The sequence below is a fragment of the Meleagris gallopavo genome, chromosome 7 (assembly GCF_905368555.1).
Source record: "Meleagris gallopavo chromosome 7, MGAL_WU_HG_1.1, whole genome shotgun sequence".
In the NCBI taxonomy this organism is placed as follows: domain Eukaryota; kingdom Metazoa; phylum Chordata; class Aves; order Galliformes; family Phasianidae; genus Meleagris; species Meleagris gallopavo.
Window position 1 is genome coordinate 27,928,086 of NC_139410.1, and position 15,294 is coordinate 27,943,379.

General features: G+C 40.5%; 1 protein-coding gene across 1 annotated transcript; it reads left to right on the top strand.

Moving 5' to 3' along the window:
* The first annotated feature begins 201 nt into the window (after positions 1–201).
* On the top strand, positions 202–8,581 carry C7H2orf76 (chromosome 7 C2orf76 homolog). The gene is made up of 6 exons (XM_019617216.3): positions 202–350; positions 760–912; positions 2,612–2,662; positions 5,311–5,348; positions 5,475–5,556; positions 8,395–8,581. Exons 1-6 carry the CDS (start codon positions 314–316, stop codon positions 8,469–8,471), a joined length of 438 nt encoding a protein of 145 aa, XP_019472761.1. The 5' UTR covers positions 202–313; the 3' UTR covers positions 8,472–8,581.
* Positions 8,582–15,294: the final 6,713 nt, after the last annotated feature.

A 15,294-nucleotide genomic window follows, 5' to 3' on the forward strand; every position in this document is an offset into this window, starting at 1 on the left:
GTGATTGGTGAGACTGTGCAAGGGGGTGGGGCAGAGGGCGAAACCCGGAAGTAACGGCTGCGGCGTTGCGGTAAGGTTGGGAGATGTTCACGCTCCTCTTCCGGGGTGTGGGGCAGTCGCCATTTGTCAGTGGGTGCGTGAGAGGAGGGCGAGGGTGGGCCTGTTTAAAGAGGCGCTTGGGCTAGTAAAACAGAGCCGTTGAAAGTTCTGCTCTCTATCAAAGGAGTGTGAAGCATGTAGAGCCGTTCTCCATTCATATCATTACGAATTAACCCCATTAATTCTGCTGTAGTATCCCAGGAGAATTATTTGCATGTATGTGGAGGGGAGTTTTCAGTCCCCGAAAGGAGGTGAGAAGGAACAGCCCAGGGATCTTTTCGGGATATTAAGCTCTCTGTTTGATCACACGAGTACGTTCTTTTAGGGCACAAGGGTACAGCAGGTAAAATCACCCAAAAGACAAATAGGTCACTTGCATTTCTCCATAACATTCTTGTCTGTTCAGCAGGGTCTGGTCCCGCAGTACACAGTGCATACATGGGCTGCTTCACGTGCAGGGCCAATAAAACCCTGGGTAATTGCTTGAGATTCCATTGCTGCTTCTGTAGCACTACTAAAAGCAAAACCCTGAGAGGCACGCTGCTATGAAATGTCTCCCCGTGTGTGAGAGTCTATCACTGAAGCTTACCTACACCTTGTTTTCTAGCTGTGCCCATGGACAGAGGAAAGTCAATAGTTCCTCTCTTTGATGTTTTCCAGGTTATTTAAAATTAATTCTCATGGCAGCAGAAAGCTCAACCATCACAGTTCGCCTTGTTCGCTCCTTTGAGCACCGGAATTTCAGGCCTGTGGTTTATCATGGAGTTAACTTGGATCAGACAGTGAAGCAGTTCATTGCTTTTGTGCAGAAGGGTAAGAGATTGTTATTTATTTGCTTGTCCTATTTGTTGTCATCCCTACACTAGAAAGGAAAGTGGAAAAAAATGTGGGAATTCTGTGGCTTTGGTAGAGATGCCAGATTTGTATTTTGTCCCCTGTGCTCTCCTCCCTTGGATGAGAGGTCTGCCCCTAATGAGAGCTTCCATGGTCAGTGTGCCATGTCTGCATTTGAGTGTACTGCTCTGTCTGCCTAAATCCTCCAAGTGCTCCATCCTTTTTGACTGCCAGACAAGGGCATTGCTACACTTGGCTCCATGCCTCGGGCTCCTTGGGCGGTGCTGTCAGGCAGCTATTCAGAAATTAACTGGGGGAAATCAATGGATTTTAAGGAGCTTTTGATCCATAGGAGTTGCACCACTGTGTGAAATGTGAGAATGAAAGTCTGTTTGCTATTTTTGAAAGGAGAGGGGATTGTGAAAAATTGTTTTTGACACTGTGAGATCTGCCTGCTCGCTTCTAAGTTTCTGTCCTCGTCTTGAGCTTTATGGTGCAGATTTACTCCTCTATGGACCTTATGTTTCCAGAACCTGTCTGAAAGTGACAGTGTATCTAAAGGTTTATAGATGCAGACCAGCCCACGTAGCAATTCATTAGTTAGGGTGTTAACTAATCTTGTAGGTATATTTCTTCACATTTAAATGGAGACATTCAAAGTGTGCAGATCAACAGGCTTTGATTCATATATTTATTTTGCATGATGTCAGCTTAAACAAGTCTGGAACTGTTGCAACTGATCACATTTGAGCAACTTCTGGGATATTGCCCTGGGCATCACAGCTGTACTGTGTTTTCAGCAACTTCCTTTCTAGTAGACAGTGATTGGCATGGCTAGATCTTAGGATGCTTTTAGAGAACTACAAGCACTTTCAGAACATATGGTACATCTGCAGTTATGAAAAAGAAAATTAAAAAATGCAAAAAAAAAAAAAACAAAACCCTCTTGCTTTTGATGTGTGCAGTATTGTAATTCATTGTTGAGACAAAACTGGTGCCAGCTGTATTGCACAGATGGGTAGTACTGTTCCTGGTCCAAAATCCATGTTTCCTTCCTTTTCTGTAATCTGTTTTGAAGGAGGAGTTTGAGATAAGTTTCTAAACTGGATTTTTGCTTTCAGCCACATTACTGCCAAGTACTTGATAACAACTGGGCCTCACAAGGCCTGGGTAAATACCTAAATGTCACTGGGGACACTGGCACAAGGGAGGCTGTGTGTTGCATATGCCTAGAGAGTTATTTTCTATTGCTGGGCTTTCTTGCTGTGACTGGTTAGCAAAGCTGTGTTTACTGAACAATTCAGTTAGTAATGATAGTTGTTAGGATGCTGGAGGTGTAAGGTAGTGAGAGATGCTGAACTTTGAACCATACGAACCATTAACAGGATGTTTCTGGCAGATTTCTGAAGGATCAGACTCCTGTGTTCATAACCTAATTGCATTGAATTGCTGTCTGCATGGATCATTCACTTCAGAGGGACTTCATGCTTGAGTGAAGTTAAGCCAGTATGGACTAACTGCAGAATCTGAGCCAAAGGCTGTATTTCAGTATTTAATACTCTAACGACTCTCCTGTGCCGAGGATTTATTTTGATGTCCAGGGTGTATGCAGTGCCCTCACATGCATTACTAAAAATTTAGAAAGATAACTTCATTCTTTGTGATTTTATTTTAACAGATGTGCCTTCAAGAACAGGACTTCCTCCTCCTTTTAAAGCTTACAAGTACGGTGGGTATTTTTTCTTAATTTGTCTCTAGCAAAATGCAGCTGTAATCTTTTATACCAATTTAGACGGTTTAGGAGACAGCTGTTTTAGCATAATCATGCTGGTTACAGTGCCTGCCTATATTTGCAGCTCTTGCAGTTGGGATTATATCTCCAGGACCTGAAGAACCTGAGCATTGTTTTGAGCTTCTGTATTGATCTTTGAATTAGGCTGCATGCTATATGTTCTTTGCTAATTGGTAGCAATATTTTTTGATATTAATATTTTTTATTACTTTTATAAGTGCCTTTCAGCTCTATTTTTACTTTACAGTACAGCTTGTGACCTCAAACACTTTGAAATTGTAGTTCTGTTTTTGCATATGTATTTGGGTATCTTTTTACTAATTGTGAGGTCAAAAAGGATCATGAAGCAGGAGCTTAAGGCAGGAGAAGGAAACGCTTAAAACTCATATTCTTAAATAATTTACATAATATGAGAGGAGCAGGGGAACATCAAAGTAAGAAAGCTCTTAAATAACAGCTGACAGAGTGAAATAGCTTGGTATCAAATTTAGGCTCAATCTATCTTCTAATGTAAAACAGTGTTTGTGTTTCTTTGTATGAAGCTTTGCGTGATTGTGTGCTATTATTGGTTTTGGATAGAACATACTTTCAAAATAAACTAAATTATTTCAAATCTTGGAGTGTGGTAACTCAGATGTCAGTCACATACCTTCTCCTCAGTTCAACAATTCTGTCAGTTCCCTTGGAGGTTTGTTACAAGTGATCACCTGTCTCCCATGTTCTGGAGTTACAAGCTTCTTTCTCTTCAGTGATTCTAAGAACTGACTGAGAAACCTACTTAATACATGCAAATAGAAGTTAACTCTATTGGCCTATTAAAAAAAAAAAAGCCAAGCATGTCGTTCTGACAGCTGATGGTGTGAGATGAAAACAGAAGAAGTTAGGGGTTAAGATTTACAATTGTGAGCAACAAGGAGTTGAAGATTATTGTTTTTAATGTAGTACTGAATGTCCTAATAGTTTGAATTTGAGGTGCCCTTCCTCCCCTGATATCTCTTGCTTTGCATGGATGAGGGAGTCCCATCTAGGACTGCAGTTACATGCCTGATGCTGCCTGTCCCTGCTGTTAGTTCTTTCATCACTTGTAGTTTTGCCCAGAGCATATGTTGTTGCTGAGCACCCGATTGTGCTGCGTAGGACTGTGCATAATGTGGGTAGAAAACATTACAGAACTTCACAACCTGTTAGGCAAGTCAGAGAGGACCTATTTCTGTGGGATGGTGCCAGATATGCTGAAATTTTCACAGAAAAAAATCAAGCCCAAGTTCCTCACCTTCCCCATAGGCTGTGAATCATACTTCCAGGTTCGTGATTTTGGCATCTCTTGTGTGTTCTATTATCTCTATTGTATTTTGGTGATGAAAGGGCAGGAAGACTTCTGCATGAATAGTGCTAGTAGGAGTTACACATCATTAGACTGAGAAGAATTCTAGGCCATCTTCTCAACTTTCTACCCTGTCATTACCTCCTTTTTGCTGACGATGCTGGCCTGAGTGCCATCTTGTCTCATAGACAGCTTCTCCACTTTTTCTTCCCATAAATATGGAACAGTATGGTCAATATTTCAGAGACAGAAGGCCACTATGATCTATTGCCACAAAGGATCCACTACCAGAAAGATAAAAAAAAAAAAAACCTGGGAACACAATTGAGTGGAATTAAATTGAGATGAAACAGCAAAAACAATTGAGAGGATGTAGCTATGATGAGAAGAAGCTGCAGTTTCATCTCTGTGACAGAGTTAAAGAAAGCATTTAATAGCTCAAATGAGAACACAATACATTACTGGATACCAGTGGTAAAGATGTAAGTAAAATATAGCCAATAGATCAGAGGACAACTGTGCCAAGAACAGTAAAAGAGGAAATGTGGCAAAGTAGACCTAGAAGCTTGAAACTTGGAGGATTGTGTTTGCTGTGGTAGAATGGTTTCATCATCACTGTATGTTTTTGCTGTGATTACTTGGTCTTGTTCCAATGCTTTAATGCAACACTGCGTAAAAATATCACAGGCAAACACAAAGAAAGTGAAGAAAGAAAGGAGAAATTGTGCACGTTAATGGAGAAAGAACTTGCTCAACAATTTCTACCATGGGTACTTTCTTCATGGGAAGGAAGATTTTGAGGAATGATCTGAAGTGATCAGGTTGCTATGTCTTCATCACTCGCTTCTTATCCACCTACCTGTAGTAGGTGCCAGCACATTAACACTGTTTGTCTTGCTCCAATTGCATGTGTAAAACCTGTTTGGTTAGAACACCCTAACTGGTATTTTGACATATGTATATTTCACTGGCAGTTGGGATGGCTACTTAGTTACTGTAATTCAGGCAGTAGATAGAAGCTCCTTAAGTTGTAGTGCCTTAATGCTGGAATGACTGGTGTAAGACTGGCTGCAAGATTGGGAAATCAAAAGGTTTTTTCTTTCAGACTGAATTGTTAATAATAAAGACAAATTCACACAGTTGTTAATAATAAAGAATTTTTCAATCATAGCCCTTTGTTACTTTTTTCTTCCCTAAGTTAACTTCCAGCATTGCCTGCATATTAAGGCTTAATTTAGAAAAACATTGTATTTTCTTTCAGATACGATGAAGATTATTCACCAAGCTCACAAATCTAAGGTATGGCTATCTCCTGCTTTCTTCCCTTTTACATGCTTTAATGCAGGCAGACCTCTGCACTGTAAAACAGGACTGGAACAGAGACAGTAAAATCTTATTTTTGTGTTCCGGTTCTCTAATTTGTAGACTGGTGATCTAGTAGTGAGTTTGGAAGATGATGACAAACTGATTTTGAAAGAAGACAGCACACTGAAAGCAGCTGGAGTAGGTATGAGGACACTTATATTGACTGAAGGTGCTGTACATAGTGGTTGTCATTAAACTGATAACTGGCTGATTATGTTTGGATAGCCTGCTGAAAAGTAAATGGTATTCCTGATGCTCTTTACACTACTTGATAATTATTCTGGGAAGGCAGCAGGATAATATACATTCAAATCATTGAACCGAGGGCAGCAGGTATCTGCACTCCAAATGTTCAGAATACAAATTGTGATTTTAGAAGGTATGCTTATAATTCTGCAGAGAGCAATTTTAAATGATTGGCAGATAGGTTATTAGTACCATGCCTGCTTAGTCTTATCAGTAACATTTAAACTGATGTTTTGGTTAGTAATGTAAGTAGTGGAACCAACATGGAATAATGAAATAAGATTATATTTGTTTTAGTTTGCAACATACACTTCTTGATAGTCAGATTGCATGGAAAAGCTCAAGTAATGCCATTTAGAGAATGTGCTGAACATAGCATGAAGTTGAAGCTTGACCTGATTTCCCACATTTTGACAGGGGATTGCATATAGGGCATGTCATTTGGTAATAATGTAAAGAAATTTCTGTCATGATGAAATTGATGGTCCCTGGACGTCCTTTGGGCTTCTCATAAATGTGGCTGAATGGCTTTGTGGCAGCAGGGCACTTCAGGGAATGTAGTCACATTCCACCTTGATATGGACACACACTCATTTGATTGTGCTTTGCCTAGCTGTGGTGCATAACTCCCTGCACCCTAAGTGCAGAGGTGTCAAAGAAAGCTCCCTCCTGCTCCTGAAGCCCTCTTATTGCTTCCCAGAAATAATATGTATATTTTTTTTCCCTTATGGGTTTCTTGGCTCTTTTGTCTCATATAATCTGAAAAGTTTCAAAAAGTGGAGCTTCTGCCATTTGGCCATTTCGATGACATGGGAGGAAGGGGTTTCTTTATTGCTTTTCTGTGGGGTGTACCACAGCTGCCTCAGTGTGCCTTTCTCAAAAGTCATTGTCATCTTTGGCTTTCTTTAAACTAACCCAGAGTTTTTCAGGTGGGAGAAAAGTAATTCCTCAGGAAGGAGGATTATTGGCACTCAAGCCTTACGGATTTGTAGGTTAGCTAGCTGAAGCATAGTTTAAGCATGATTCTCATCTACCTAAGATGCAAGAGGCAATACAGCTCAGAAAAGGGACTGATGACAGCACTGAGTGTTATATTGGAGCTGGTATTATCCAGAGCTGTCCACATTTAAAAAGGCATTAACAAATATTTGTACGCATCTTTGTAACTAAGATTGTAGCTCTGAAATGGTTCAATGTGATCTCAAAACAAGCATCAGAACATTGAGACTAGAGAAGAGCTGACTGCTCTGTGCCTATGTATAAAGAGTTTGGTGGCTTATTAAGAGAAGGAAACAATTTAGGGTATTCTACAATTTTGATATGTTCCAGCATGTCTTGACCAGAAAGTTAGCTAAGTTAGGCATGGGGTCTTTGTAGTAAAATCTTGAAGCAATCCTTCCATGAGAAGTGGAAGATGGGAAATCAACAAGGTGTAGCATGATAGCATGTACCATTAATTGTCATTTTGTACACTTACATCAGTAAGACTTGAAACCTCCTATAGGCATATTATGGTTTTTTTCCATTATTTAGTCTGGATAAGATTTTCTAGAATAAAACAATTTCTGTTAGAAAACCTGGGAAATTTGGAGACTGGCAGATGTTGTTTTCTAAGCTGCATTTGATCATCCTTGACACTTAACAGGGTTAGATTAGGAAAATTGTAAGTTTGAGGACATTAGATAAGTATCCTTGTAAAAGCCTCTGTGGTTGGGGTTATTATTACAGCTATGATCTAGTCAAAGTTAGTGCTTGCCTATTTGTTTTTTTTTTTTTTTAAAGTAGGGTGTATGTAAATAAAGCATTCGGTATTCATTGCTAACAGTCTTGTCTATTTTCTAGTTGAGATTCTAAAACCCCTTCTGCTACTCCTTTTTTTTTTTTTTTAACAAGACAAGCAGTCTTCATTAACTTCAGGTTTAATTTAAAAAATGAATGTGGAACTTATTGGCTCAGCACCTTAAAGAATTCCATGTTTAGTAATTATGAAGGCTTTCCATCAGATTTGTCTCTGTTCTGAATTAGTAATGTTGCTGACTTATTGTTTTAGAAGAGGAAGTCCTTGACCTACTAGGTTGAAAGAATTGTGACTGCTCTGAACCTTTGTGGGTCCTTTAGCTCTGCCACATCCCCTGTGAATAATTAGAGGTATTTGAAGGTATTGCTGGAGAAGCCAATTTGTGTCTTTCACTTTGCATATTGTTGAAGCCTCATGAATTAATCATCAGCAGGGCAAAAAATTAACTTCTTCAGACACATATTTTGATGGGTCATGAGGGAGAATGTAAAGTGATCTGTAAAATATTCTACTGATCCTCTAAGTATTAGATTATTATACCTACAGGCTAATTTCATGGAAGAAAATAGTTTCTTTTTCTTCCCTAAAAGACAAATGCACAAAAAAAGAGAAAGTTACACTTCATTATTTTTCTGGCACTTGAAGGCATTAGAAATGCAATCACTTAATTTGCTGAATGCAAAACAGACAGTTCTGTAGCCTACATTAAACAAATCTTGAATCTTGTTTATGTACGTGTATTCAGGTTCTTGTTCTTAGTACTGGAATCTCTTCAGTAAAAATACGAGGTGGTGGGAGAAGGGAAGTGTTTGGTGATTTATAATTGGCTTTGACCAACAAGTCGTCAGTTGTCTTCTAAGGCTCCAAAGAGCTGCTTGTTGTTTGTGGTGGTTCATTACCCAGTGTGCTAAATCTTTAATTTTTTATTTGTTCTAGCAAATGAGACGGAATTAGCATTCTTCTGTGAGGAAGATTACAGAAACTACAAAGCTAATCCTGTTTCGGCCTGGTGAAGATCCCAAGAGATTGTTTTGTTTTCCCATACTTGTTGTAAATCTTCCTTGCCCTGCTTAATGACTTTTTCTTTAAAAGATCAATAAATCCTTGAGGATTGCTTTGCAAACAGTGCAATTCCCTTTCTATAGAAATTAATTTCTGCCAATATGCTGAGACTTAAAGAGGGAAGGCTGGGGGACGTGCATGGGTTTTTTTTCCTCCTTCCTCTCACATTTCTTTTCCCTTTGCTTGCCTTTCACAATGGAGCCAATGCAAACGCTCTGACCTGTGGCACACATTCCTAGTATGATCCTGCAGTATTATGTCAGCTTCACATGAGATTATACACCACACAGTAAAAACTCCTCTCTGTAGTAACTTGTGATGAAAATGGAATCTTTTTGTGACTTTTTCAGAGAGCTTGACAAGAGAAACTCTGTGTTTCAAGTAACAGATTTACTCCACTCACTTTGTTTAGGCTCTTTTGTTTGAATGGTGCAGACTGGCAAGTGTTTCAGGCTCTCTGCTGGTGAAAGCTTTCCTTTATACTTTCTCCCAGCCCTCTTTAGCATGCTGAAACAGAAAATAACTGTTTAGAAGCTTTTGTGTTTCAGGACAAGCTTGCTTGTTACTACACTGCTTTGTGAGAATACCTTCTCATTCAAGGTAGAAACCCGAGTTCTGCCAGGGCATCGCTGTGCGGAAATAGGAGTTGGGCATTGTTACAAGTAATCTCAAGGACCAAGGTTTCAGTTTTAAGAATAAAACCCAAGTGATTGCATTTTTGCAAGGGGAGGCCCAGTCTGACAACAGATGTCTGTAAGACTGGGATTGATTCTTTCCTGCTTTCCAAGCACCAAATGCTCTGTCACTATCTGGTAGTTCTTGGTAATTCTGGACTTTCCTGGAATTAATCAAATTAAGAACAATAACTAAATTAAGAACAAGAAGAAACAATCATACATCTAGTTTAGAAAGACAGTTACAAAACTGCTTTCTAGGGGTTTACAAAGTTGGGACTGTGTCTTTAAGCCTTTCTTCACTGAAGTAGAAATGATTCTGGCTCTCTGCCTTTGCTCTGCTAAATCAAATGAGACCTTGTGCAATTTCTTTAGGCCCATACAACTACCCTCAGTTCTGGGTCAGAGCTGACAACACCATTTCCACTGGAGACTCTCCAGAGAAGTAAACTTACAGTTTCCTAGAACTTTGATTGTTAGTTTTTTATTGACATGATAGCAAAAGCAGATGTATGATTTCCAAAGCTTCTAGATAAAAGTTCTTTTTGCTTTAGATGTAGAGCGAATGCATTGTTCCCACCTCATTTTCTCCATCCTTCCTGACAACTCCACAGCTAAGACTGGAAACCTTTCAGGTAGCTACTATTACTTACTGTAAAGCAATGGAAAGTGCAACAAGACAGCAGAGCAACAAGATCCCAGACCACAGCAAGTGACAATGCACTCAGACATGACAGCAGGGGGCACAGAAAATAAGAGAAAAAAGCTGCTTACCTTCAGAAGGCCTGTAAGGTTCTCAAGTAGGCAGGGATCTTCAGATAAAATGTCCTTATCTTTCCCCCTGCCAACCCTTAAATGATGTCTGGAAAGGGATGGAGCCAGGATCCACCCCTTCCAGTCACTCAGGTACATTACATGCACCTGAGTTCCCCTGGGTTGGCCCTGCCTTCCCACCAGGTGCTCAATCACTGCTTCAGGCTGTGACTTAGCATTTCCACTAACCAACAGTGTTGCTTCAAACAGTGTTATTCTCCTGTGAAAGAGGTCTGCTATTAAAAAGGAGATAGTGTATTTATCTTGTAAGCACACCTATGTTACTGTGTTCTCTTGACTTTTAAACGCTGTTGTGCATGCTCTGATGAATTTTTGGAAAAAGTTTAACACGTCCCCCATCTTTCATCCACGCCCTCTTTCTCTTGGTGGTCCCTGCTCCCCTAATGAGTTTTGATCTGACAGATTTACAGTATTGACTGTGGGAAGTAGATGGCATACCAGAGAGAGCAGTGTCTTGGACTGTCCTACCAGGGCATCTTGATGATGGCTTTCAGCATGTCCTGGCTCTTTGAGTGAAAATTGCCACTCTTTGCTTCTGTTGTGGGAATTTTAATTTGGTCTCCAACCCTCTCAAACAGATTTGGATTTGGATCCCTTCTCTTTAAGGAACTGATGTTTGAAAGTTACCAAATGGCAGTGTCCTTTCTGTAGTTACAGCTTGTACAGTACAGGAGTTCAGTGTGACACTGAACATGTTGCAGTGAAGGAGCAATTCTACAACATCAGCAAGAAAACTGTAAATGTCTTAATGGAAATGAAGAACTGTGTCTCTCGCTCTAGATGAGTTTTTCTTTCCAAGGGAAGAGTTAAAGCCGTGCTCTCTGAGCTCTGTTCTCTCTGGCAGTGGCACTTTGCTGGCTCCTTTCAGCAGCGGTACAGTAGAGCCTTTCGTAATATTCTCCATCACCATACTTGTAATCTGGATTCTTCCTGAAGTGAGTTTCTACTTTTTTTAATAATACTTTTTACAAACAAACAAAACCAAAATACCCTCAAGCCACCACAAAACCATAGATAATAACAGAGAACTTTAATAGATAGATTCTGTTCTAACATTTCGGTTGGGATATGGTGTAGCAATATGTGTTTCAAAATTGGTTTGATTCCAAGATTGTTGTACACTGAATGAAATCTGGGAACATGGGCTAATAAATTACTAAAGTCTGAGATGTGTTGTTATGAAATCCTCTGTATATTAAAGGAAACCACCCACATAGTTGATACCACGCTTTGTTAACCTGGCAGAGGCCATAAACAGTGTTAGTTCACAATTACTGCTGATAAAAGGTGACTTCTCCGCAAGGTATAGTGGGATAGATCATATAGTTTTACTCCTATTCTTAGATATTGTGGGGTTAATAAGGATTCATCTCACTATGTGATGTCCTTGGAAGATTTCACCACTCTTTTTATGAGCAAAAAGAGCAGTATCCAGGGTGAATGCTGAACTAAGAGGCATCTTCTCCTTGGTTATAGAAGTGTAGCAGGGAAAAGTGGTCAAACTGGGAGTTGGGGAACTACGATGTTTCTCAGGGAATGAAAACTGCTGCAGAGAGTGGAGTTTTGGTTAAAAGGCATGGATGAATAGCTGCTAAAGGAGAAGAAATTGGGAAAGGAATTACCATGAGGAGGAATAAGAGGTAACTGTGAGTGGATAAACACAGAAAATCTTGAATGTACAGCTCAAGTGGCTTATATATGCCACTGGAATAGTGCTGATTTTCATACTAGTATGAAAATGGTGTTTTTATATCGTTATGCATTTCAATTGTTTTTTAGAATTGAATGCAGAAATAGATAAATGATGTGTGCTGCTTTTTTTCTGGCTCATATATATTTCTGCATGCCGCTGCTTTGGTGTAGTTTTCTGTCTGAATATAGTCAAGTTGCTCCTTGAAGATGCAAGAGTTAAGAACTTGTTGGCACAGCTGAATGAAATGCTGCCAGTGACACAGAAGAGTCCTCAGAGATCACCACCATAAAGTTGGGGAACTGCTTTATCTGATGAAAATGTTCTTAGAGTTGATCCAGAGATAAGCTGTAAGCTGTGATGTTTCTCTTTCATTCTGAGTATTCAGCACATCCCCATGGATCGTTCACTTAAAAATGAACTTGCAGGTCACAGTGCATCATTTGACACAGTGATGACAGACATTTGTGGGCTCTGTCCTTGGGAGCTAAGAAATCTTGAATGTTCAAAGAACAAGAATGAGAAAACAGAACATCTGATACTCATTCTTGGTCTCGTTAGACTGATACGATCTTGGCTTTAGAGGCACTGGCAGCTGGCTGGAGGCATTAAAAATGCTTAAGGCAAGTGCACACTTCTGCTTATTGAACAGTTTGTTGGACTGAGCTCAGCCTTGCTGACTGGCACCACTTGGCACCAGATCTTCCTTCCAGGATTTCCTTCTCGTAGTACTACAGGGCAAGGATTTGCAAATGACTAATGAATCAACCAAATATGACCAGCAGATAATTTTGCCACTCTTCATGTTAAGGAGACACTGATTGTTTTCCTGCTATTTACTTTCCCACCATGATGTTGGAGAAGCAGACACACTTTGTTTTTTTCCCTGCCACATCCCCTTCCTTTGTGCTGCCATCTCTGCTTATTTACAGCATGTTAGTGGTTTAGTGCTGCGCAATAGCAGTGTTTTCTGTGGAAGTGAATGTCCATTTTTAAATTAGTGAAGGAATATCCTTTGAAATAAAGAAAAGTCCTTCTCTACGGCGTACCAGTTGTGCACAACAAAGGATCTTTTGTTGCTTTATGAAAGGACTCGCATAGGACAGCACTGTCCACTGGTCAGTGAAAATAAAAATGTTTTTATTATAATGCTTTGTATCTTAGAAGGAGACAGGAGAGAGATTGTATGAGAGATGCAAAACTCCAGTGAAAACCCAGGAGCTATTGCCATAAACCATCTCTGACTGCAGGGAAAGCCACCAGATGTCAGCACAGCCTGTTCTTTCATTCTCCAGAACCCGTGTGAGCCAAGAGTGAGTATTTAGGAATAGTGCTTATCTGTGAATTGGTTTAGCCTGCAAAAGTCTGTGCTAGGGCTCGGGTGATAACAGCTGAGACTTTCCTTGCGGAAAGTGTTTCTTTTTATATTAAAATCAAAGAGCGGCAAATTGAACTGGTATCAGTGCTTAAATTCCTCTTGTTAGAGAGCATCCTTTGCAGAGCCGGTTCCAGCGTGTCTAAATCTTTGCATGCTGTGAGGAAGCATTTGCTGAACATTCATTTGAGGAATTGTCTGGAAAAGATCAGCGTTAATTTGCTGAGGTTTTGTAAAGTAAACTTTAAAGATGCCTTTTTTTTTTTTTAAACGTAAGGAAAACCACCCGGAACAGACACACATGCAAAACAGAGCAAAAAATCTTCAGCAACACAGCTTAAGCACACAACAAATGCATCTGACTCTGAGCTCCTACTATTCCTTGTAGGGCAAGGGAGGAAGAGAACTTCACACTGTGCCATGCTTTCTGTGCTGTGATGAACTGAGATGGGAGATGAATTTTGGAGCCCAAACCCAAGCACTGTGCAGAGCTTTATGCTTTGAATGATTGAAGCGTGCATAGATGCTGCCTGGTTGCAAGGGTGCCTGCTGAGTGTGCGGTGCAGAGTGCCTGGGAGATGTTGTTCCCACTTCTCCTCCTGCACAGTACCTGGTTGTGCTTTGCTGAGAGCTCCTCTTGAAGCTTGGCAGATGGCTGAGAACAGGGGTGGGTGGGTGTGTTTGGGCTGGTGATGCAGCAGGGGGCGAGAATGGAGCATAAAACTCGTGTCTGCCTGTAGGTAGTATATTTCTGGTCAGATAATGGATCGTATTTTTTGTTTGCTGACTTCCTCTTTCTCTGCTAGCAATGTGTTGTTCTCTTTATGATAGGCCAAAAGCAAGCCAGAAGTGAGAGTTTCTGTGGGTGGTGAACACATTCAAGAGCTCACTATGACAGTGTAGGTTAAGAATAGAATTTATCTGTGTGTCCAATTCTGTCCTCTGGCAGGTGACACAGTGCTGTGTACTAGGAATGTCAGCAAGGACTGCAAGAGCACGTCTGTCTGCTCTCATTTCACATCACAGGAAGGTTTAATTCTGCTTTCCAGAGAGTCAGCAGGGTCAACGATAAGCATAAGAAATCATGTTCAGATTTTCATGTTCACTTTTCTCTTTGTCTTTTCTAAGCTTCAAACATAATCTTTAGGGCCAGTTTGGGAAGCCTCTTTTCTTTTATGGATCGAGGTGATTTAAGTGGAAGGTATGGCAACAATCTGTTTTAGACAGGACTTTGAGGTCACACCTTTGGCTCTGTGCATGCATTTGGCATCCACCCAACTGGAGCACATCTGTTGCTTTTAGAGTCAAAGCAGCAATCTAGAAGTGGCAGCCTCATGTCCTAACAGTTTTATGGCAATTTCTCCATGTTTCCCTATCCCCAAATGGAAGGAACCTGGTCTTCCAGAAAGCAGGCTTGAATCTCACACAGTATCTTTGTTTTTGAGACAGCTATGTAAAAGCAGCCTTCTGGTTGTGGATAGCTTTGTAAGCCAGCAGGCTGGCATGCAGCACCAGCAGCTGAAGCTAGCTAATTGCAGATCACGTACAGGAAACAGATAACAAGAATAACTAACCAGCTGAACAGCAGCTGTGGTAGATCTCCCACTGCTGAGGTTTCTAAATCTAAAGCAGATTATCTTTCTAGGCGAATGGCTGTAGTTCCACTTCAAGTATTTGAAAGATTCCTCTAATACTGTGGCTTGTATTATGTGATCCTTCTGCCTGGCTGTACACAAGTTATTTTTAGGCTTTGAATAAGAAACTCCTTTGCACGCTCTGCCAACAAGAGCTGTCTCTTGTCACAGATGGCACCTTCCTGCTGTGCACTGCCCGCTCAGCTTTAGAGTGGGCCTGACTGCCTGTGCAGAAATTCTCAAAAACTGATGCTTCTTATTAAGGTACCGTAAACAGGTGAAAGAAAATTGCCGCCTTCTAACAAATCTGAAAGGTGAAGCACCGTCTGCAGATCCCACTAGCTCAGTGCAGGTCATTTTGAGCTCAGGGATTTACCAGTCTTTTGCCGCTGCTCATAGCAGCTCACACAGAGATGCCAGCCATCTTGGAGATCCTGGAGGAAATACATCGTACAGAGGTGCTGAAGCAGCTGCATTTCTCTAAAGATTTAGCTGGAGTTTGATATATCACTTTGTAAGTAAATCCCTGAAGAGCAAGAAACCAATTGCACTGTTAAAAGCCTTGCA

Coding starts and splice junctions, on each gene's coding strand:
- C7H2orf76 (XM_019617216.3), top strand. CDS start 314: ATGTATGTGGAGGGGAGTTTTCAGTCCCCGAAAGGAG. Junction 2,663..5,310: donor TTTTAAAGCTTACAAGTACG/GTGGGTATTTTT, acceptor ATTTTCTTTCAG/ATACGATGAAGATTATTCAC. Junction 5,557..8,394: donor ACTGAAAGCAGCTGGAGTAG/GTATGAGGACAC, acceptor TATTTGTTCTAG/CAAATGAGACGGAATTAGCA.